Below are 25,106 nucleotides of genomic sequence, written 5' to 3'. Positions count from 1 at the left end.
ATCTAGGTTGAGAAGTGTTTGGATCTAATTCAATGTACAAGGTACAAAGCATCATCCTGTTTCTACTTTGCAAATGCTATTTATTTCTTCTGTCAAGAATGTCCTTTACCCACTTCTTGGTATGTTGCTAATTCATAGGTTGCCTTCTGATCACACAGATGAAGACTGAGTCAGCCCCAGCCTCTCCATGCTCCTAAAGCAACTCCTGAACACTTACATTTCTCATCAGAACTCAACAGTGGTAGGATTCCAAGTTGTGTTTTGGTTTGTCTCCCATATTGCACAATGAGCTATATGAAGGGAGAGACTGGATAATCCCAGTAATTGGCATAGTGCTTAAATATGATAGGTAATATTTTTTGAATAAATGGATTAAATATTATTCCTAGAATAGGAATCTGCAATTTAATAAAAGTTTCTCCATCGGGAATCTTGACTGGCCATCTACTTGGCTGGCCATCTACTCTGCCAATGGGTTCTATAGAAACTAAAGCAAAAAAAGGATGAAGTACACACAAAAGACTTTGGTGATACCACAAGGTAGAGAATTTTGATGACTCCAAATAAAGCAAAGAAAGAATAAAGGAAAAGAAATCTGAAAAACTGAAAACCAACAACCAAGAAAACACCAGAGTGCAAGAAACATGTATACTTTTTATTTTTGTATTTTTATTTTTTAAGTGAACTACACCCAACGTGGGGTCAAACTCATGACCCCAAGATCAAGACCCCTAGACACAGGTAAACTCTAAATTAACAGATCAATTTGATTAGAGGAAGTCAGCAACGACTGAGTGCCTACCATGAGTGAGATACTCTGCTACTTGAAAGATCATTTCCTGTCCTGGAAGAACTTCTATCTAGGGGAAGACAGTGATACAGATGGACTACTGCAATTCAAAATCCAAAGTAGTAGGTGCAGTGACAAGACACATGTAAAAATTATAGGAGTGCAAACATTTTTCAGGGGTGGGGGAGAAAGTAGAAAGGAGTTCCAGAAAGGCTTCTAGGGAGAGCTGATGCCTCATCTGGGTAGGGATTCACCAGGAATAGTAGGGAAAGATTCCTGATACAACACAGAGCATAAACAAAGATACTAAGACAAGAAATAGCATAGATCCAAGGAACCACCCTTGGACACAGAGATCACAGGTTTCCCTTGAACCTTGTGGAGTCATATTGGGGTGCAGACAGTTCATTACAGAAAGAATTACACATCTTCACTTATATGCCCCTATATGTTGTAAAAGAGTACCTAGAACCAGCCACATATTGGCTTAGAAGCCTTCCTTTTAAGGACATCTGAGGAATGTGGTGTGGCAGTGCATACATTTCAGGAGTCAGCTTAGATTTTAAATCTTGAACTTTGTTCACTAGGTGTGTGACCCAGGTAAGTTACTCATTAAGCATTACCTAACTTATCTGTGAACAGGAATGAACTTCATCTATTTAGAGTTACTACAAGGTTATCAAGATGTATGTAAATCCTTTGTGCCTGGCATTTTATAGGCACTAAATGCATGGAGGTTCCCTTACCCATTCTCACGATTAGTTCCAAACCAGGTTTTCTTTCCCTTTTTACCTTATCACAGACTGGACCTCATTGGCTGGGCTCTACAGTTTGAGGCCCAGTCTATGTGCCTGTCACCCATTTTGGGGCATGTCTTCTCTGAGGGCTGTGCTAGCCCTCCAACTCCCATTTCCATCTTGTAATTTCTTTTTCACTTTCTGTCCTTTTTTTTTTTTTTTTAAGATTTTTATTTATTTGTTTGAGAGAGAGAAAAGAGGAGGGCAGAGGGGGAAGCAGACTCCCTGCTGAGCAGGGAGCCCGACATGGGCCTTGGTCCTGGGACTGCTGGATCATGACCTAAGCTGAAGGCAGACGCTTAACTGACTGAGCCACCCAGACGCCCCTCCTTTTCTGTCTTTAAATAGTAACTTTCTTTCTTTCCTTCTCTTGTCCAGTCCGTGGAAAACTTATTTTCCTGTCATTATGTCCCACTGAACATACTTTTCAGTGGCTCCCGTATGCCCCATAAACAATGTGGACCCAAGGCCCCTTCACACCTATGGTGGTAAAAACCCTACAAGTCACAGTTACATTTAGTGCATATGTAAATATCCTATAATTGAGCCTTTGTATGTATTTGGTATCCTGCTGACATTCAACATTGCCAGGTAAGTAATTCACCCACCCAGAGGGAGGGCTCTCCTTAGATGTGTGATGTTGGGCTCCATGAAGGCACTCTTCTCTTAGCTTTTCCAGAGAGCCAAGATGAGACACTAACTCAGCCAGTGACCGTCTGCTGTTGAACCAGTTTGTATTTTACTGTTTAACTGATCATTATTTGGGGGGCTTAATCTGTATATTGAACAAAACATGAAATTAATGGTTTTGACTTCTCTTTTGAGGAGATATACCAATAAGGCTCCCAGAAAAGAAACAGTCACAATTCAAACAAATGGAAAGAGGAAAGGCTGCCCCAAAGTAAAACCTAGCTGAGTTTCTTGGTTCAAACAGCATTTATCTGATGGATGTTTTGGTGACAGATGTTAACTAGACTTATTGTGGTGGTCGTTTTGCAATATACACATATATAGAATCATTATGTTGTATACCCCAAACCCATACAATGTTATCTATAGCTCAATATAAAAAACAGCATTAAGCACATATATACTTCATGTAATGTGCCAGATGCACATATATATCTCTCCATCTGTCCAAAAGAAAGGATTACCTTGCAAGGCGTTTCTGAGGATTAAAGATATATATATCTTTATATAGATATCTGTACATATATTATGGCCTTGTGAGGTAATCATTTCCATTGGACAGATGAAGACACAGATTCAGAAAGGTAAGCAAGCTTGTCTGTGGCTAGGATGCTCTTAAGCAATAGAATGAAAATGTGAACCCAGGTCTGGCTCAAAACCCAGGGTGCTTTCCACTCACTGGTGTGATCTATTCAAACCACTAGCCCCCTCAACAGTAATAATCATGTTATGATAAAAGTCGTTGCTAACGTTTATCTAGATCTTCTCACATGGCAGGCACTGTGTTAAGCAATTTATGTATATCATCTTTTTAATCCTCACAATCACTGGTAGTTTATCAAGACTTCCATTTCACAGCTGAGGAAACTGAGTTTTATACAAGTTCAGTAATTGCTTTGTTCTCACAGCTGGTAAGGAGTGGGGTCAGAGTTGAACCTGGGTCTGATTCCAGAACCCATTCTTTCCATCCTTACACTTGACTGCAGGAAACTCAACTCTTGTCCTGGTTCCAACCAGGCAAGTCATTTGATAGTTCTGTCTCAACTTCCTTGTACCTTAAATGGGACACTGTTCCTTGTCCTTCACAGAGACATGGGAGTTTTAAGATGAGAAAGTGTTGAAGCTTTAAGAAGAGAAACTGCTACATAAACCTAGACATGGTCAAAGTTTCACTCAGATTTTCCCTCTCTGGAGATCACAAAGGGATTTAGCTGACATCATTATCTCTTAAACATCCTCTCAAGTGGGTACTGAGTATTATCTTCACTCATCAGAAAGCTGAAGCATAAGATGACGTAATGTGCTGGTCAGCCGGTGGTCGAGCTGGGAATAAAACCCCCGATTCTAGCTCCCACTGCTTATGTTCTTACCATCAATCCTACTTCTACATTTCAAACTTAATTGTAAAACAGATGAGGGTGGAAACATCAGTGTCCACTTCAAAACACAGATTAAATACTTACAGAAATTAAATTTTCTACTGCAGTGACACTAATATAACCCCAAAGGCACTTATCCTCATTCTAGAGAAGCTGGATGAAGAATCAAAAACAAAAATTTCCATTTCTGCAGTATACACTTCAGCTCCTCAGTTTCTCAAATAACTTATTATTAATCAAAGGTTTTCCAAAACTGGGTGAGTCATTACCTAGCTTCAACTAGTGAGTCTGTAAGCTTCCACAGGGAGCATAAAACCTCAGTATTAAATTGTTCACTCATAAAATCAGAAAAAAAGCATCAAACAGATTTTCACATCATAAACATCTCATTTAACTATATAATTTGACTTGGAAATTATTCTAACATACCAACTTGAGCTCAAAACTCAATTTCTAAAGTGAATTGCCTAATTAAAACAACCAAAAGCACACACACTGCACTTTTATGATCATTCTTCTCCTGTATAAAAAAGTAAGTTTTGTGCTTCCCACCCAACCCTTGCCACAGACACACAGAAACCTTATAGTAATATAAAAAGTAGTACTGGGGCCAATTCTCTGTCTTTAATAGGGGATGAGTGTTCAGCCTAGCTCCCAGATTAGGAGCCCCTCCCAATTCTTGCTTTCTAGAACAACACAAACATCTTCTAATTATTAGGAGCTTAATAATCACATATTCTGAAATTACCACAGGGACCAGAGAGGAAATAAGAGAAAGAAATTTCCACTCTCAATATTGAACTAAATACTGCAGTCCATAGACTTCATTGCTCCTTTCTATGACTCCAACCGAATTAGATTTATAAATGAAAAACCTGCCATTATGTTATAGGGACAAGAATTAAGTTACAGGAACCCAAAGAGCCATTCTCAAATGACCAGAGTTTGCTTCTTGGGTGGCTTGAGAGGCCTAAATTCACCCCTAGCTGCACAATAAAAGTCCAACCACCTTCACACGTGCTATGAGGCGAAAATAAAGGTTGACATGGGGCACTCGGTTTTCTCAGAGGCTGTTTATTTGATCCATTAGTCCAACTTTCCTTTGAGAAAAATCTTTGTCACTGAAACCAATCACAGCTTCTGTTGAGTCAGGGGCTCTAAGGTCTCTCAAACTTGAATGTGAGTGTGAATCACCCGGGGATCTTGTTAAACTGCAGACAATGATTCAAAAGGTCTGGGACCACGTGCCCAGCAAGCTCCCAGGTGATGTCAGTGCTGCTGCTTGATGCATACACTTTGAGTAGTAGGACAGTAAGAAATGTTTCCAAATAGAAATAACCTCAATCAGATGTTTATTTGAAAGAGAGAGCCTCCACCAGGAGAGAAATATTCCAGAGCCTAAACAAGGTACCTGGTCCTTCTCCCTTTTCTATGATTTTTACGAGCTGGCTGTAAACCCAATATGGTACCTGAACAAAGGGCAACTTTTAAAATGTCTTTTGTGTTGACAGTTTATTATTGGTGCTTGACTTGATGGGGCTTCTATGGATGAACATTAATTTAAACTTCAAGCCTTTTGTAATGCAAGGGGTGATTAAAAATAAATATTTTTAATTATGTCAAATACTAATGAATAAGTGATGTTCACAAATAGTATATAAGAGAATCACTTGGGATTAGTCATTTTCATTTCTCCCACAAAATAAATAGCTCATGTAGTAAAGAGGATGCCTTTCCTTAAGCAGGAGGAGAACTCAACAAAAATAGTCATGCCTGCGGCACAATCACAGTATTTTTAGTGAGGAAAATACCAAGATTAAAACATACAAAAGTATATGAGGAGAATTATATGATATTAAATCTGTCCCTAGAATCTGAGGGGAGAGTTCAGAGGAAAAGAACAGCTGGTAAATTTCAGAAAGATTTTAACTGGAAAAGATTACACATGAGAGTAACAGTCCATTCGCCTTAAGAAAAACAATAAACACCCACAAACTTTCATTTTCAGGTTTTCAGTAATTTGTTTTTGTTTTTTTTTTTGGTATGACCATTAGACTAACCTCCCCCACAAAATTCAACCAGCCATCATAAAAATTAAGTTGTGGACAGGTCCAGCTGGCTATATCCCATGTTTACCCTGCAATGCTTCTCCAGCCAATGATGGTAAAATTCATGGTCTACACAGCAAGAGTAAAAAGAGAATCACTTCCCTTCACACAGAAGGAACCCCCCCATCTGGAGCATCTTTCGGCACTTCGCAGTGTGAGGTGTCTCAGTGCTTGTGGGCACTCTTCAGCCCCATAACTGTGAAGGTAGTAGCCGTCAGTTTCTCATAAACCAGGAACATAAGAGCAGCGGTGAGGACTGTCTGCAGCAGTTTGGCTTCAAGGCCCTTGTAGAGTCCCATGATTCCAAAACGCCTGAAAGAAAAGAGGTTTGAAAAAAAATAACAGGTTTTTGTCATGAAAGTCAACTCCTCCATCAAAGAAGCAGGCTCTCATAGCCAACACTTATTCCCAGGGGAATATGTTCCGATTGGATGCTTGAAACTTCGGTTAGTACTGAACCCACTATTTTTTTCCTATACATACAGAACTATCCAAAGTCTAACTTATAAATTAGGCACAAGAAGAGACTAACAACAATAGCTAATAATGGAATAACAATACACTGTAATAAAAGTTATGGGAGGGGCGCCTGGGTGGCTCAGTGGGTTAAAGCCTCTGCCTTCGGCTCAGGTCATGATCCCAGGGTCCTGGGATCGAGCTCCACCATAGTGCTCTCTGCGCAGCATGGAGTCTGCTTCCTCCTCTCTCTGTCTGCTTCTCTGCCTACTTGTGATCTCTGTCTGTCAGATAAATAAATAAAATCTTAAAAAAAAAAAAAAAGTTATGGGAATGTGGTCTTCCCTCTCTAGTTTGGATGAACTGAGATGCAGTGAGGTGAACAATGCAGATATTGGGACGTGGTTAAGTCCTACTGACCTTCTGACGTTAAGTCAGAAAAAAGATCATGGGCTTTCAGACTGTGGTTGACAGTGGATCCCTGAAACCATGGGAAGGGACACTGGGTGAGGGGAGGAATACTATATTTGCATTTTCTAAATTTTATATAAGTGGAATCATATGGTATGAATTTTTTTTTTTGTCTGACCTCTTTCACTTGGCACAATTATTTTGAAGTCCATCCATGCTGTTCTATGTATTAGTACGTCCTTTCTTATGCGTTATGTAGACAGATAGTCACTTGTGTGTCTACTCACCCAGTGACGGGACATTTGTATTGTTTCCAGGCTTTGACTCTTAAAAATAAAACTGCTATTAACATCTGTGTACAAGTTTTTGCACAGACATATTTCATTTCTCTTGGGTATATAACTTGAGAGGAAAGGCTAGGTCCTATGATAGCTGGATGTTTAACTTCTGAAGAAAATACCAAACTTTCCAAAATGATTGGACCATTTTATTTTCCCACCAGCAGCACACAAAGTTCTGGTTGCTCCACATTCTTGCCCATACTTGGTATGGTGAGCATTTAGTTTTAACTTTATGCCAGTTCTTTATCTTTGATTTTTTTTTTATCCCAAGCATATTCTGTTTTATAATAAATTTATTTACTTGCAACATCCAGGGACAGTAATAAAGTTAAAGCAGCTTTTGCTTCAAAAGAAGCCCCTGACTTACTTCACACCCCTGAGATTCTCTAAATGAAATCTGTAAAAAAGTGTGAATCTCTAAATAGGGCCACTGTCAGGATAAAGTGAGATTACCCATTTGAAGCACGAGCTCAGGGTCTACCACAAAGCAAACACTCAAAAATGTTAGCTACTCTTACCATCAACAGCACTGCTGTCATCATTACAATAATTATTGTTACTCTTCCTAACCCCCCTTTCTATGACTACTACTCTCTAATATCTGTTTATTTCTATCCGCGAGAGAGTTCACAGGATATGCCACTGACAGCAGCACTACTATCGCAGAACAGTCTCTACACTAGGAGGCTTCCTTCTCTAAAGGAGTTCTGTACATTTCTAAGTTACAAAGACCTGAAGTTTTTCCGTAACTTCCCCAAATGCTGCCCTAAAATGAGAAATGTCTGAGCACAGCACACAAGGAGAGGTTTCTAGGCTGTCACCGCCAAGGCAGTAGTGCAAGTTAAGCAGATCCGGCTACTCCCTAGCAGAGATGGCTGCTGAAGGGCCAGAATGTGAAGCTTCAAAGTGTGCTACAAAGCTCACTTTATGGCACACCTGGGCGGCTCAGTTGTTAAACTTCTGCCTTAGGTTCAGGTCATGATCCCAGGGTCCTGGGATCGAGCCCCACACTGAGCCCCACATCAGGCTCCCTGCTGAACAGGAAGCCTGTTTCTTTCTCTCCCACTTCTCCTGCTTGTATTCCCTCTCTCGCTGTCTCTGTCTCTGTCAAATAAATAAAATCTTAAAAAAAAAAAAAAAAAAGCTCACTTTACTCGTTGGTGAAGAAGATAAAGAACATTCCGAAGACTCCCCAGTGTTCTGTTTTCTGGGTTTAGTCTGTGACGTCCAAACTGGGGAAGAAGAAAAACAGATGAATTTCTGCGGAGGAAATTATGTTGGAGTAATGTCTTATAGTATACAGTAATAAAAACATCCGAGGAGCGCCTGGGTGGCTTAGTTGTTAAGCATCTGCCTTCAGCTCAGGTCATGATCCCAGGGTCCTGGGATGGAGGCCCGCATTGGGAATCCCTGCTTGTCACAGAGCCTGCTTCTCCCTCTCCCACTCGCCGTGCATGTGTTTTCTCTCTCTCTCTCTGTGTCAAATAAATAAATAAAATCTTTAAAAAATAATAATAAAAAATAAAAATATCCAATTATGTAGATTTCATGAATTTTCTCTTTTTTGGTGAAATAAGTTAAAATAAATATTTTTCAGGGCACCTGGGTGGCTCAGTCGATTGGGCATTCGACTTTTGGTTTTGGCTCAGGTCATGGGATCAAGCCCCATCTCAGGCTCTGTGCTCAGCATAGAGTCTGATTCAGATTCTCTCCTTGTCCCTCCCCCTCTCCCATTCCCTCTGCTCTCTCTCTCAAATAAATTGAATAAATGAAGGAAGGAATAAATAAATAAGAAATATTTTTTAATGAAGCAAGCATGGAAATTTTTACTTCAGAGAATTATAGGGAAAAAACTACCTCAAAAGAAAACAAAAATGGCTACAATGAAGATTTAGATACTGATGGTATGGCTTACCCTCCAGTCCTTTAGAAAGTTCTGATAAACACTAATCAATTAGAACCACTGCAGCCTAAGCTCGTCAAGTTATATGCCTACATTATAAAAGTATCAAAATACATTTATTTAGATGCTACCGAATTCCCTTATATTAAATACCAATTTAAAAAAGCACATCAGTAGAAACACTTTCAACAGAAGGTAATAAATTTTTTGAACTGAGATATTTTCACCATCACCACCATTTTATCTATCAATAAATACTTTGAATTTTTTCTCCAAAATAGATCATGAATCTGTCCACATCTTATCTCTCCTCTCCACTGCTACTACCTCTCACCTGTATTACGAAAATGGCATTCTTTCCTGATCACTCCTTACCCTTATCTCTTAGCCCTAGGACCAATTCACCACACAACAGCTACAAGAACCTTCTCGAATTGTAAATCAGATCACATTGCTCCCTAGTTTAAAGCTTTTCAAAACCTTACCACTCAGAGGAGAATAAAATCTAAAATCCTCACTTATAGCCTTCCCTGCTACTTTTCCAATCTCATCCTGAGCCACTCTCCAGCCAGAGTGGCCTCTGTTCAGTTCTCAGTCATCACCAAGCTCTTAGCATATCATGTTCCCTCTACCTAGAATGCCCTTTGACAACTGGGTCCTTATTTTCCTTTAAGTCTTGATTTTTATAGAGGAGTCCAATCCTTAATCACGCTGTCTAGGAAAATCCACACCATGCCTCTCTCTACCAAATTACAGAACACAGTTCACCTTCATGATAGCTCTTTTCTCAACTTATAATTACCTATTTATTTTGCTTATTTATCTATCATTCTTTCCTCTGTTACCTCCATGAGGACAGGGATTATATTTACTTACCATGTATACCCAGCTCCTCACACAGAGTGGGTGTTTAAAAAACATTTTGATGAATAAATAACTGAATGAAAAAAAAAAAAAACAACCCAGAAATTTCAAAGTACTTCAGGAAAACTAAATCAATTCCTCCTGAATAAAATGAACAAATCAACTTCTGATTTTATAGGGTTAACCTAAGCAAGTCAACTTAAATGAGAAAGAAACAAGCTTATACATTCCTAAAATCATTAAAGAACCTCCTCTCACATTTGGGTTTTCTGAGATACTATGTTACCTAAGAAATTACAAATGTAAACTTTGTTCCAAACCGAATAGGAAACCAACTGATGACCAAACAAATGGAAAAATGGTATAGCCTACCGACTGACGACTTTATTGCTTTATTAACATTGCTTTCAACAGAGAAACCATGTACTTCCAAATGTTGTCTGACTAAATGCAGGAGGACCACCAGCACTCACCCTCAGAATGGACTGTACCGTCTGCATGGGATAGGTGACTGTAGTAGCAATTGCCTTGGATATTGCACCAATGATGAACACATCCAAAGAAGAAAGCTGGAAAGCAAAAAGAGAACAAACCACATCAATCCAAATAATAGAGTGTCAGAGATTATTAACTTTTGCTCTCAAAATTAGGTATTACCTTTACTCGTTTCTTTAGAAGCTGCCGTTTTAAACCTTCATAGAACATGAACTGGATGGCAGGATTGAAGACCAACAGCAAGGAAGGAAATGTGCCATTCCATAAAGCCAAGATTCCTTCATCTCGAATGATCTGGTGAAAAGCATCTAAGCAAGAAATCAAGGACTTTTGACTACAATTCCCTAACTGGAGAACACAATGTGAATTTTGTTCAAATGTATCCAAAACACAAATCATAACAGTTCTATTAAAACTTCCTTCATGCAGTGACAGTCTAGGGGCATGTTCATCAGGTAACTTCTTGATAATCATCAGACACTGACAGTCACATTACTGAGAAACCAACTTAAATTACAGGCAATTCTTCCTGACAATCTGGCATTAGACGGTCAGGTTTTCCTAAGTAATCACCACCACCATGACTGAGAACTCTTGTCTTACAGAGAATTGTGAACTTATAGCCCATGTATTTCACAGCAAAGCCCAGGACAACAATAGATAGTACCTTGGGATCCATTATTTAGGATATGGCTTCTAAGAAAACCACTATTCTCATTACAAAGATGGACACATCGGAAAGGAGAACCAGGTAACGTGGTATTATTATACTAAAAGTCATGAGATATTAATGATAACTTTATCCAAAGACAACATTAAAAGGAACAATGTAGGGGCACCTGGGTGGCTCAGTCACTAAACATCTGCCTTCAGCTTAGATGATCCAAGCATCCTGGGATCAATCACATATATCGGGCTCTCTGCTCAGTAAGGAGCCTGTTTCTCCCTCTCCAGCTCCTGCATGGTCGTATTCTATCTCTTGCTACCTCTCTCTGTCATATATAAATAATATCTTTTAAAAAATATAGCAAAAAGGAACAGTGTAGATTATTCTTTAGAAATCTTGACCCCCCTCCCACCAACACTCTACAAACAGCATACTTCTCTACCTCCTGACGTCGGGTTTGGCCTCTTTGCTAACTAGAGGATGTTAGCAAACGAGAGGCAAACTGGGGGTTTTACAACTGGATGTGTCCTCTTGTGCTTTTGCCATTACCAAGAGAAGAATATGTGTGGGCTGATCCCAGCCTAGATGAGTCAAATCTTTGTCAATCCACAGACACATGAGCTAAACAAATGCTTACTGTTAGACGTGGAGATTTGAGGCCATCTGATATGCAGCATTATTGTGGCAATAAATTCCAGACACAGAGAGAAAAGAAACTCCTTAAATAGGAACTCACCCACCAAACACTTACCAATAATACCTTTGTAGTTGGTTGGTACAATGTCTTCATTCCTAAATTTTGCCCCTTGTAGTTTCAGTCTGGTGTTTACCACCCAGAGCGGAGTTGTCAGCAACACATTCACCACTCCTTTAAAAAGAAAGAGAAGACAAAGGGAAAGCAACATGTAACCTTGTAAGCTGTTCTGTCTTAAGTTAAAGCTACGTACCAATGTTTCACTTATACTTCTGCCAGTGACCTACTGGGAGACCCGAGGTAAGGTGTCTCTCTGTGACAGGGTAGAACACAAGCCATTACTGTTAGAAGCAATTCAAAAGCCTTGCTGAGAGTAAAATGGCTGGCAGCAGTACCTTTCCACATTTCTATGAAAGGAAATGATCTTTTTGTCAACTTATATAGCATCCAAAGTAGCAATTTTGATCTAGTTCTAAGTATCTTTTAAAAAATAACAGTTTTAATAAGGCCTACTGATCACATACTAAGTCCATGACAATATCTAATAAAACACGGAATGTGCAACTCTCACGTAAGTAGCTTACATGGTTTTAAGTGAGTGTGGGTTTGGTACAATGGGTGACAGGTGGGTGAAAGTGGTCATTTGAAAGAGCTTCACCAGGGACTAGAGGCTCACAGAAGAGCTCCTCATCACTTAGGGGATTAGGATAGGCAGGCAGCAAGCAGTGGTTATGAACCATCACAAAACATCTGAAATAGCTTCGCAAGCATCATGATCCTTACAAGCTTAAGGATGGGGATGTTGGCCCCCCAATGTTGCCTCAGAGTGGAACAATACAATGAGCCAGGTGCTTCTGTTCTGAAAACACATGATCCCAAGTTAACACCATCTTGAGATATTAAAATATTCCTCATCAGTCCTGGAATGATTAAAAAAAATACCAGATAGAGTTGTAACAAAATGCCTGACATATAGTATATACTCTATAAATATTTGTTAAATAAATATTGAACAAATGAACCAATGAACAAACTCAGCAAACAACCACACATCAAGCTATCCAGCTCTAGCCAGGCTTTGAAGAACCAAGAGGCATAATCCTAAGGAAGAGAAATCTTCTTTTACTAAACATCATTTAAACACAACAGGAGGAAGAATGTTTTGGTTTGCGAAATCTCAAAACACACCATTCAAAAAACACAAGTCCAACCAAAGATAAGCTTGATGAAACAGCCAAGAGATTAAAATCCTATTTTTTCATCTGTGGTATATAGCTGCTAAAGTAAGATAATGTTACCTCTTTCTTAAGAGCATTATGAGAACTCCTTTCTTAAAAGAGAGTATAAAAAAATTTTATGAGCTGTATTTACTGTATTTTTAAAATCACATAACACATCAAAGAGTCATCTTTAGTTATGACTAACTATATTCATGCATTGTCACTTAAGGCATTGATCATAATCTGAAAAAGCCTTACCTAGAGATTCCTGCTAGTGTCATTTTTTAAAAAAAGTGCCAGTGCTCAAGAGGTCAAGAGAGAAGGATATCAACCCACGCCAACTTGCTCAGACTTTATGATGTGTTCCTATTGAATGCAACGCAGCACACATCATTTGACAGAAAAATCAAGAGCAAGAAAAAAATCAGACTAGACAGTGCTACTGAGCAAACGATTGCATTTTTTTTCAGATGAAGACAGGAGAGCTCAGAAACAGAGGTCACAGACTTCTGTAGCTAACATAGACAGGCAAAGTGCACACACCTTTCTAAACAAATGAAACATGTTGTCTATTAAACAAACTCTTCAGAAATCAAAATTCCTTTCATGCTCTATTTTCATGCTCTATTCAAGAGGTAAATACCCACAGAACACTTTAGGCAATGCAGCCTGGATTTAAGATTTAACTATAATTCAAAATTTTGCTTTCATATATATCTTTGTTTTGAGCTGAAAGACTCAGAGGATTCTAAGGACAATCTCAAATACAAAAATGTACTGTATCATTTACAGAAGAAAATAATACTAAGTGCTTGTGGGAACATTCGTATTTTGAAGCTTTTCATCTGAGAAGTTTAAGTACTGTGTTCATCTTCTAAGCCAAAATAGACAGGTATTTTTTAACCACTATAATTTTACGAGTTCTGGGAAAAGATACTCAAATATTTGAGGATCCAAAACCTTACGAAAAACTTGGAACCTACATAATGAAGCAAAAGACAGCATTCCATGTAAGAAAAACAAGCTACAAACAGTCATGATGAGGGATTCCAACTTTACAAACACACGATGGATATGACTGAAGTATAAAGAAAGTTGTCTGCCCAAGTAGAAAGTTCTTTCAGTTCTATACTGCGGCTGTTACTTCATTCTAAGATGGGAATACTAACATTTTACTACTTAATGCAAGAAATTGTTTTTCATGGCACCTGGGTGGTTCAGTTGTTAAGCTGCTACCTTCGGCTCAGGTCATGATTCCGGGGTCCTGGGTTCGAGCCCCGCATCAGGCTCCCTGCTCTGCGGGAAGCCTGCTTCTCCCTCTCCCACTCCCCCTGCTTGTGTTCCCTCTCTCACTGTGTCTCACTCTGTCAAATAAATAAAATCTTAAAAAAAAAAAAATTGTTTTTCTTCCAATTTAAGTGATTCCATTTTTGTTTTTCTTTGTAAAAATCATTTATAAGAAACAGAAGCAAAATTAAGAGATGAACAGTAACTGAACACATGCACTGAAATTATGCACTGATTCAAGGAATAATTTAAATAGCTCTTTACTTCTAAAATCTTGAAAACAAAATAGTTTTATTAGCAGTGAGTCTGTTAAGGAGACAAAACAAAAAAGAAGTATTGCTAATCATATATGCACTTATGGGAAATCAGTGCAATGGCCACTGATACAAGACAAGGGCAGATCAAGGTCATAAATCTAACCGCTTGGCTCACTATGAAGGAATGCAACTTGATACACAATAGAAACAAACCTGCCTCACCGGATTTAAGACTGGAGGGCAGGAAAGGAATATGAACTGTCAACAATAACACCACTGGCATTCAAAAACAGTTATGGGTAAAAATCCCAATTTCACAAAAATGGCAAGTATCTTCTTCATTTAAATTTTCTGTGAGATTCTGTTCCCAAATCCCTCCCCAAGGTATCAAGCTATATGAGCTTTTTTCCCTATGAAAGTACAATAACTAATAAATTCCTAAATTTCAAACAGAACTTGAATAACAATTATACTGTTCCTAGTTCTCCTTGGAGACAATGAAACTCATTTCAACAGTGATTTTAATACATGACAAGGCTCACAGCAGGAAAAGAAAAAGTGGTTCTAATTCAAAGAATGCATAGGTATTAAGATATGAAAACATGTTATGAGGAGAAATTTAAAACTCACAAAAGCATTTTTCCAAGAATTCCTTACTTTCAGAAAAAGAGAGAACCTATAATCAGAGAATCTCAGAATTATAAAGAACTATAACATACAACTGACCAAGGGTCTCTCAATGATGGTAACAACCAACATTTTGATTGTGGGCTGGACAATCCTTTGTTTGGGGCAGCTGGTGGGGCCTTACTGTGCATCAGACAGACAACAGAAGCTATAGAAGGATGGGGTCATTAAATGTCTTGGTATACTCAAGGAGTCACAGTTTTCCAAGAGAGGATGGAACAGTAAAGATCAAGCTAGAAGAAAGCAGTATCACAGAAGACTGCATGTTGGGCATTTATCCTGTATACAATGGGGGCCTTTTATTCTGTGGGTACCATGATTTTATTTATATGTAAGTGGCAGACATCAAAAGGTCTGAAGCTGGGGATAACATCAGATTTGGGTTTCAGAATAGCAGTCCCCCACCATCTCTCTGATAAGGCATATAACAGATGAGGCTCACCACTGACACGGACCCACTGCACCTTTCTTTCACATACTCAAGAAAACACTTCAGAATGTAAGTGAATGAGAATGATATGCTTTTCTCAAACTTGCTTATGTCACTTGAATCTGTTATGGTAGGCAAAATTTTGTAGGTATGTGGTATGTACAAGAAAAGGCACAAAACTCCCATCAGTGAACCAATATGCCTTGGCCATGTATTTTAAAAAAATGAAAAAATATGTATTTATACTTCTTAAGTTAAAATAAAATACAATGTAAGTAGTCTATTTATGATAATCCCTACGTCGTGCTCGCATCGGCAGCACATATACTAAAAAAACCCGATAATCCCTAGGTCAACTGACTTTTAAAAACTAACTGCCTTAATATTCCAGTCTAGCCATGTTAGATATGGGGGAATCTGCTATGATTATAGATGTGTAAGAGTTAGAAAGGAAACAAGCAAAGCACAGTGAGAGAGAGAATAACAATGGTGTTGTGCACCTGGTGGAGAACGGGATGTCAGATGCCAGCAAATAAACAGCTTTGAACAATTAAAAAGGATATTGTACTGAGGGTTGCTGGAGGGATAGCTGGGTGATGGACACTAGGGAGGGTATGTGTTGTGTAAGACTGATGAATCATAGACCTGTACCCCTGAAACAAATAATACATTATGTTAATAAAAATTCAATAAATAATTAAATTAAAAAAGATTTCATCATATATTTCATGAATTAGTAGTTTCATGGAAAGTTACTGAGTTAGTCCTTGATAGTGAGTCATAACATTTTAAATGTCAATACATAAAACTACAGTAATCTAAAATGTATTAAAATCAAAATATTACAAATACTTGGTCTCAGGTATTCAAGATAATACTAGAGTGCCATTTGTTGCAATTATGTAAAAAAGAAGGTTCCTTCTGTACAGGATAACCTTGGATTTATTCTGATTTTTTTGCCAGGTGAACAAATCTCAAGCTTGAATTCTTTGAGTTATGATACTGTTAGAAAGGTTATTCTAAGACAATTGTCATATGATCTCCCTGATATGAGGAATTTGAGAGGCACAGTGGGGGATTTGGGGGGTACGGAAAGAAAAAATGAACCAAGATGGGATCCGGGGGGAGACAAACCATAAAACACTCTTAATCTCACAAAACAAACTGAAGGTTGCTGGGGGCATGGGGGTAGGGAGAGGGTAGTTGGGTTATGGACATTGGGGAGGGTATGTAAGTGGCATGGGTTATGGACATTGGGGAGGGTATGTAAGTGGCATGATGAGTGCTGTGAAGTGTGTAAGCCTGACGATTCACAGACCTGTTCCCCTGGGGCAAATAATACATTATATGTTAATTTAAAAAAAAAAAAAAAAAGAAAGAAAAGAAAAGTTATTCTATTCTTCCAGAAAGGAAGCTGGGCAGAATTATGCGAAGTAGGTAAGTTAAGGAAGACTTCAGAAGCAACAACAGAAATGGCTATGGATATGGAAAAGAAGAAATAGATTCTAGAGATACTTAGGAGACAGACTAATGATGGTTCCTTTTTTTTAAAGTAATCTCTATGCCCAAAAAAGGACTCAAACACTCAACCCGGAGACCAATTGTCACATGCTCTACTGACTGAGCCAGCCAGGCATCCCTGAGACTGATGGTCCTTGATGATCAAACGATTGTGGAGGGTAAGAGAGCACTATGCTATGATGACTCCTGGATTTCTATCCTGAGTTATTTACTTACAAATCTTTATTCATTTCTTCAGAGAATGAAATCCTGTGTGTTATATGCTATGAAAAGTTGGCTTGGTGGGTGGTCAAAAGGGACACACTTTTATTATAAAATAAATAAGTCATTAATATCAAATAATATCAAATCAAAAATAAAATCAAGTAAGTCACTAAGAATAGCATAGTGATTATTGTGTATTTGAAAGTTGCTAAGAGAGTAGATCTTCAAAGTTCTCACCACAGGGGCACCTGGCTGGTTCAGTTGGTGGAGCATGTGACTCTTGATCTCCAGGGTTGTGGGTTCAAGGCCCACATTGGGTGTAGAGATTACTAAAAAATAAAATCTTAAGAAAAAGTTCTCACCACAAGGAAAAAAAATTTAATTGTGTGGTGATGGATGTTAACTATCATTTTGCAATATATACAAATACTAAATCCTTATGTTGTACACCTGAAACTAATATAATGTTATATGTCAATTATATCTCAATTAAAAAAAAGCTTGGTACAGGTGAAAGTTAATTAGATCTTAATGAGCTTAAAACCAAAATGAGAGTATTAAGCAGAAGAAAACCTCAGAGACCAAGCCAAAAAACATCAATGGCCTCATAGTGGTAAAGAGGAAAACTTGTAGGGCACGAGTACTCTTGGCCTGGTAACTATTTTTCAATTAAATCATTTAAATTTCAAATGGACATTTACATTATTCAAATATACGGCTCCCAAAGTACTAATTTTTGAAAGAATATACCAAAAATTGATTCCACAAAACAGAATACTAAAAGTATAATAGTTAAATCAATTAATTAGGGGTGCCTGGGTGGCTCAGCTGGTTAACTGTCTACCTTCAGCTCAGGTCATGATCCCGGAGGCCTGAGACTGAGCCCCACATAGGGCGCCCTGCTCAGCGGAAAGCCCACTTCTCTCGCTCCTTTTGCCACTCCTCTGCTTGTGCTCTCTCTCTAATAATTAATAAAATCTTTAAAAAAAAAATTTATTGTAATCCTTTTTTTTTTTTTTTTTTTTTTAAAGAGACTCGGGGTGCCTGCGTAGCTCAGTTGGTTAAGCGTGTGACTCTTGATTTTGGCTCAGGCCATGATCTCAGGGTCGTGAGATTGAGCCCTCCTATCATGTTCCCCACTTAGCATGGAGTCAGCTTGGGATTCTCTCTCTCCCTCACCCCTCCCAACCCCCACTTGCGTGTTCTCTCTCTCTGTAAATAAATAAATAAATCTTCAAAAAGAGAGAGACTTTAAGCTCCATAAGTTCTGGGACGCTGCTAAACATGGATAAAACAATCTTCTCTGGATTAAAAGACAAAAATAAGCCAGGCTAGCTCAGAAATAAACCTTTTTGTGTCTATGGTCAATGATCTTCTACAAGGGTGTCAGGACCACTCAACAGGGAAAGGAAAATATCATCAAATGGTACTAGGAAAACTGGATACCTACGCATAAAAAAGAATGAAGTTGGATCTGTATCTTACACCACATATAAAAATTCATTCTAAATGGAAAAATTTTAAAAATTATTCTAAATGGATTAAAGATCCAAACATAAGACCTAAAAGTATAAAACTCCTAGAAGAAAACAGAGCAGAAAATGTTTTCATGTCGGGACGCCTGGGTGGCTCAGTTGGTTAAGCGGCTGCCTTCAGCTCAGGTCATGATCCCAGCGTCCTGGGATCGAGTCCCACATCGGGCTCCTTGCTCAGCAGGGAGCCTGCTTCTCCCTCTGCCTCTGCCTGCCATTCTGTCTGCCTGTGCTTGCTCTCTCCCCCTCTCTCTCTCTGATAAATAAATAAAATCTTAAAAAAAAAAAAAAAGAAAATGTTTTCATGTCATTAGACACAGCAATGACTTTTTGGATGTGACACCAAAAGCACAGGCAGAAAAGCAAAAATAGACAAATGGCACAAACACCAAACTTAAAATTTTTAAGCATCAAAGGACATAACCAACAGAGTAAAAGGCAATGGAGAATGGGAGAATATACCTGGAAATCATATATCTCATAAGGGGCTAATATCCAGAATATATAAAAAAATACCTACAGCTCAATGACAAAATATCAAATGACTAATTTAAAGGCAAAGGACTTGAACAGACATTTCTCCAAAGATGATATACAAGTGGCCAATAAGCAGAAAATGTTTTCATGTCGGGACGCCTGGGTGGCTCAGTTGGTTGAGCAACTGCCTTCGGCTCAGGTCATGATCCTGGACTTCCAGGATCGAGTCCCACATCGGGCTCCCAGCTCCTTGGGGAGTCTGCTTCTCCCTCTGACCTCCTCCTTTCTCATGCTCTCTCTCACTCATTCTCCCTCAAATAAATAAATAAAATCTTTAAAAAAAAAAAAAAGATGAAAAGATGCTCAACATCACTACTCATCAGAGAAATGCAAATCAAACCACAGTGAAATATCACCTCACACTATCACTGGGATGGCTACTATTAAAGCAAAAACACCCAGGAAGTAACAAGAGCTGGTAAGGATGTGGAGAATTAAAAACCCCTGCCATAACTGCTATGGAAAAGAGTATGGTAGTTCCTTATGAGGAAAAAAAACAAAAACAAAAACGAACAAAAAGCAAAAAACACACACAAAAAAACCCTAACATATGATCCTGCAATCTCACTTCTAGGTATATATCCAAAAGAACTGAAAGCAGGGACTTGAAGAGATATATCTGCACAACCCATGCTCATAATAGCAACTATTCAAAGTATCCAAGAGTTAGAAACAACCTAAATGCCCATCATTAGATGAATGGATAAACAAAATGGTATATACATACAAGTAAATATTATTTATTATATACATACAAGAAAATATTATTTAGTCTTAAAAAAAAAATAGAAATCCTGCTACATCCTACAACATGAATGAACCTTGAAGACATGCTGAATGAAATGAGCCAGTTCCAAAAAGACAAATGCTGTATAATTCCAGTTACATAAGACATCTACAGTAGTCAGATTTATAGAAACAGAAAGAATGGGGCTGGAGAAGGGGGTAAGGGGGTGTTGTTGTCTAATGGTTATAGAGTTTCACATTTATAAGATGAAAATGTTCTGGAGATTTGTTTCACAATAATGTAAATAAACTTACTATTGAAGTATACACTTAAAAATCATTAAAATAGTAAATTATATGTTGTTTGTTTTTACCAAACACACACACACATGTAGAGCCAAGTCAGAAAATTAATTATATTCTTTGTAGCATTACTTTGTGCTAAAACGACTTCTTAGAGAATATATGAACCACAAGATAAACATTAAAATATAAAAAACTTTATATTCAGAAAACTTTGTTACCTGCAACAAATCCAACTACTAGATCTTTTCCAGTAGTAGAACGTTGACCTTTGACCCAGACTGCTTTGAGACTATTAAAAGTGTAGAAATAGACAAAATTGGAGCAGCAGAGACTGGAGATAACTGGAAACCACCCTCGATATGGTGCCAGGCTAGAGGAAAAACACAATAAGCAATGTAAAGATGCTGGACAAAAGCTAGTGGAAAGGGGCAAAGTTCTAGAAAAGGGTGATCATGATTCAGATATTCTCCAAGTTCATTCCTACACTACAACATACTCCAAACTGTACATATATCTCATATTCTGAAAGAAGCCCAAACCAAGAAATCTTTTCTACCATTAATGATACCAAAGAAACAACACACTTTCAATGACTGATTTTCCTGGTTTCCTCCCCTTGATTTCCTTTCATAATTACTGTATAAAATTAGAGATAATTTCTGCATGGCTATTAGTTAATATAGCACCATTCACATTTTATTACAAGGTAACAACATTTAAAAATGAAGTAAATACAGACATAATAAGTGTAAAAAAAAAAAAAGTGATGGGAGCATGTTATTAGGGCACAGGAAGCAGGCTGACGGGGGTCCCACTCAGGACAGTTTCAACACCAACATAATACAGTATGGTAATCAACTGTAAACGACCAAAAAACCAGGAATTTCTGGGTCTATACTAATACTAAATAAAGCTTGTCTTCATAGACCACTGATAGATGCAAGAGAGGAAAATTTAAATAATTCAGTGGTTAACGTGAATCTGAGAAATCATAACTAACCAATGAGGGCAGGTGGACAATATGTGATTCCAGATGTGATAGCCTAAGGACACAATATCACCTATGCATGACTCTGGTCAAGAATGCAGAGCCCTCAGTCTAATCATAAAGAAACATGAGGCAAACTTAAAATGAGAAACATTTTATTTAAAAGAAGGGGGGCTATATTCTTTAAAAATGTCAACATCATAGGGGTAAAAGGCTTTGATGTATGGTGTGTAACTTACTCTTAAATAATTCTGAAAAAAGTTTGTGTGGTGTGTGTGTGTGTAATAAAGACAGAAGGGAAGGGAGAGAGAAAGCAGGGGGAAAATATCAGCGCAACCGGGAAAATAAATGGGAAAAAGTGTTAATATAGTAGGTGGCTCTGGGTAAAGCATATATTGATATTCTTTGTAGTATTTTTAATTTTGTTACTTTTTATGAACTTGAAATTATTTCCAAATAAAAAGTTAAAAAAAAAGTACATAATCTGAAGGCATCTGATAGGAATGAACTAAATAACAACTTCTTCGGCTCACTGTAAAAAAACACTAAAACGTAAAACAAAGCATTGGTTTCATGGAAGACTCTATGATCAAGAATCAAAATGTCCAACTACAAAACTTTAAAGAGAGGAAAATAATTATGTACTTACAAGTCAGGCAATTACAGATTCACAACTACTGTAAGGCTACAAGAATGGAAAGAGAGTTGAGGACAGGTGTGCTAGGAGCCCAGGAATCTCCTAATGGGCTGCTTTGTCTAGCAAAGATGGGCAAGGTGGTACTCACAGGCCTTCTTCCTTAATGATCTCCAGGAGCACCATGTGTGTAGTTTTGGACTTTCTTTTCTCATCAACTATAAGATAAAAGAATATACATTTTAACTAAATCCTTTGAGAATTATTATCTTCAGCATCGACAAGTTTCGCTGAAATGCCATTTACCTCACCTGAGCAATCTCCCACCCTATTATTTGAGCTCCCTAACTTGCCTCAGAACTCACCAATCCTCCTTGTTCCTATTGCTAAATTCCCAACTGTGGTTTCCTTGGGTCTCATCTGTTATTCATGAACCACAAACCATTTTAATTCAATGCCTAATTCCCAAAGCAAAAGTGTGACAGGAATCTTGTATTTTATAAGGCTTTCTTGTTTTGAGGGTTTTTTTTTTCCAGAGTTACATATTCCCATTTTTATCTTAACATCTTATAACATAAAGAGGAAACTAATTACCATCTCCCTGTTAGTGGAGAGGCCAGACACAAAAGTTGTGAAGGACACATGTAGCTGGCAGCAGAGCCACGATTAAAACTCAGGTTTTCGGGCTCCTGGGTGGCTCAGTTGGTTAGACAACTGCCTTCGGCTCAGGTCACAATCCTGGAGTCCCAAGGATCGAGTCCTGCATCGGGCTCCCGGCTCTATGGGGAGTCTACTTCTCTCTCTGACCTTCTCGCCTCTCATGTTCTCTCTCACTGTCTCTCTCTCAAATAAATAAATAAAATCTTTAAAAAAAAAAACAAACCACCTCAGGTTTTCAAAGTTTTAGGCTTTTGTTCTATTTTTGTTGTTGTTGTTGTTGTTCTATTTCTAAAATATTTGTTCTCTTTCTAAAAAATAAAGGTCTCAGAAGGATGAGAACTGGGGTGACTGGCTGGCTCAGTTGGTAGAACATGTGACTCTTGATATCAGGGTCATAAGTTTGAGCCCCACCTTGGGCGTAGAACTTACTTAAAACTAAAAAAAAGGATGAGAGCTCTGCTTTTCTTGGGATTCTCACTGAAAAATCACAAAACCTCAATTAACTTCACATTTCCTACCCACGCTTGGAGAACATTTTGAAAACATAAAAATGTGGAAATAGAACAATATCCTAAGAATTAAAATTGATACCTATACGGTTTGTGGGATGGTGAAAGGAAACTCCTACAGAAGGCAATCTGGCCATCGCTATCAAAATTACAAACAGGCTTACCTTTTGATCCAGCAGTCTCCCTTCTGGGAATTTATCCCATAGAACTTACAGAAACAATTCTATAAAAGAGAAGAGGGGTACCTGGGTGGCTCAGTCAGTTGGGCATCCAGGTCTTGGTTTCAGCCAGTGCTGTGATCTTGGGGTGGTAGAATCAGGCCCCACATGGGGCTCCACATTCAGCATGGAGTCTGCTTGTCCCTCTCCCTCTGCTCCTCCCCCTGATCACACTCTCTGTCTCTTTCTCAAATAAATAAATAAAATCTTTAAAAAAAATTTTTTTTAATTTAAAAAATTAAAAAAAAAAGATTTTATTTATTTATTTGACAGAGAGAGATCACAAGTAGGAAGAGAGGCAGGCAGTGGGGTAGGGGAACAGGCTGCCCACTAAGCAGAGAGCCCAACTCGGGGCTCGATCCCAAGACCCTGGGATCATCACCTGAGCCGAAGGCAGACGCTTTAACCCACTGAACCACCCAGGCACCTCTAAATAAATAAAATCTTAAAAAGAGAGAGAGACAGACAGAAGAAAAGATCCAAGAATCTACAATAGGGGAAGGGTAAACAGGTTCTGGAGCATTTACACTATGAAATCATGCTACAGCTAGAAGGACGAAGAAGCTCCCAAAGCACTGATTTGGAAAGGATCCAAAATATGCTGTTAAGTAAAAAATGTACGGCACAGAAAAATGTGACAAATATGCTTTTTTTTTTGTGGAAGGACGGGAGAAATCTTCTATATTCTTATTTGCTTGTTATTCCGTAATGAAATTCTGCATGACTATTTGAAAGACTAATAAAGACATTATCTGCAGAGAAGGGAAAACGGGCAGATCAGAGTGAGATTTTCCACTATAGTGCACATCATTTTATATATTTTGAGTCATATGAAAAAACCTATCACAAAACTCTAAAACTGAATGATAATAATATCCATGAAGGGTTTTAACATTAAATTACATTAAATTACAAACATTGAATTAGTTTATTCAAAGCTAATCTTATTCTTATCTCTTCACATAAGTTCTAGCATAGGTTTATAATTTCAAGTTGAAAAATACTAGGGAATAAGCAAGCACGAATTATAGTTGCCTAGTCCTATAACTCAAAAGAGGCAAACTAGGTCTAGGTCTACATGTCCAACTTAGCAGTGACAATGGGTGTTTGGCTCCACTGTCTCTATTCTTTGCTCTCTTTTGAGAAGATCTACCCCCAGCAAAAACTCTGTACATTGTGCCTTAAAAATGTCATACTGTGCAGGCACCAGCTGGCTTACTTGGAAGAGCATGCAACTCTTGATCTTGGGGTTGTAAATTTGAGCCCAATGTTGTATATAGAGATTACTTTAAAAAAAAAAAAAAATCAGAGTTCCTGAGTGGCTCAGTCGGTTAAGTGTCTGCCTTGGGTTCAGGTCATGATCCAAGCTGGGATCGGCCCCATATCAGGCTCCCTGATCAGTGGGGAGTCCGCTTCTCCCTCTCTCTCTGCCCCTCCCCCTCACTGTGCTTGATCTTTCTCCTTCTATCAAATAAATGAATAAAATCTTTTTTAAAAACTCATATCGTTGGGCGCCTGGGTGGCTCAGTGGGTTAAGCCTCTGCCTTCGGCTCAGGTCATGATCTCAGGGTTCTGGGATCGAGTCCCGCATCAGGCTCTCTGCTCAGCAGGGAGCCTGCTTCCCCCCCTCTCTCTGCCTGTCTCTCTGCCTACTTGTGCTCTCCCTCTCTGTCAAATAAATAAATAAAATCTTAAAAATAAACTCATATTGTTTATTAGAAATAACTGTAATGATTCAAAATTATTAATGCAAACCCACTCAGGTTTTTTCAGATAAGAGTGGCTGAGACTACGA

The 25,106-nt window shown here is 38.3% G+C and overlaps 1 protein-coding gene across 1 annotated transcript in view; it reads right to left on the bottom strand.

Annotated features, from left to right (window-relative positions):
- Positions 1-4,713: 4,713 nt before the first annotated feature.
- SLC25A17 (solute carrier family 25 member 17) overlaps positions 4,714-25,106 on the bottom strand; it is a 42,201-nt gene continuing 21,808 nt past the window's right edge. The window contains exons 3-9 of the mRNA XM_032346170.1: positions 22,076-22,142; positions 20,521-20,672; positions 11,653-11,769; positions 10,397-10,542; positions 10,213-10,308; positions 8,122-8,204; positions 4,714-6,076 (exon numbers count right to left, since the gene is read on the bottom strand). Of these exons, the coding sequence (XP_032202061.1) occupies positions 5,929-6,076; positions 8,122-8,204; positions 10,213-10,308; positions 10,397-10,542; positions 11,653-11,769; positions 20,521-20,672; positions 22,076-22,142 (809 nt within the window). The 3' untranslated portion in view covers positions 4,714-5,928. The remainder of the gene's footprint in view (positions 6,077-8,121; positions 8,205-10,212; positions 10,309-10,396; positions 10,543-11,652; positions 11,770-20,520; positions 20,673-22,075; positions 22,143-25,106) is intronic.

Source organism: Mustela erminea, chromosome 6, assembly GCF_009829155.1.
Source record: "Mustela erminea isolate mMusErm1 chromosome 6, mMusErm1.Pri, whole genome shotgun sequence".
In the NCBI taxonomy this organism is placed as follows: Eukaryota; Metazoa; Chordata; class Mammalia; order Carnivora; family Mustelidae; genus Mustela; species Mustela erminea.
The sequence above is the reverse complement of the archived record's forward strand: the minus strand, read 5'-3'. Positions and strand labels throughout refer to the sequence as shown.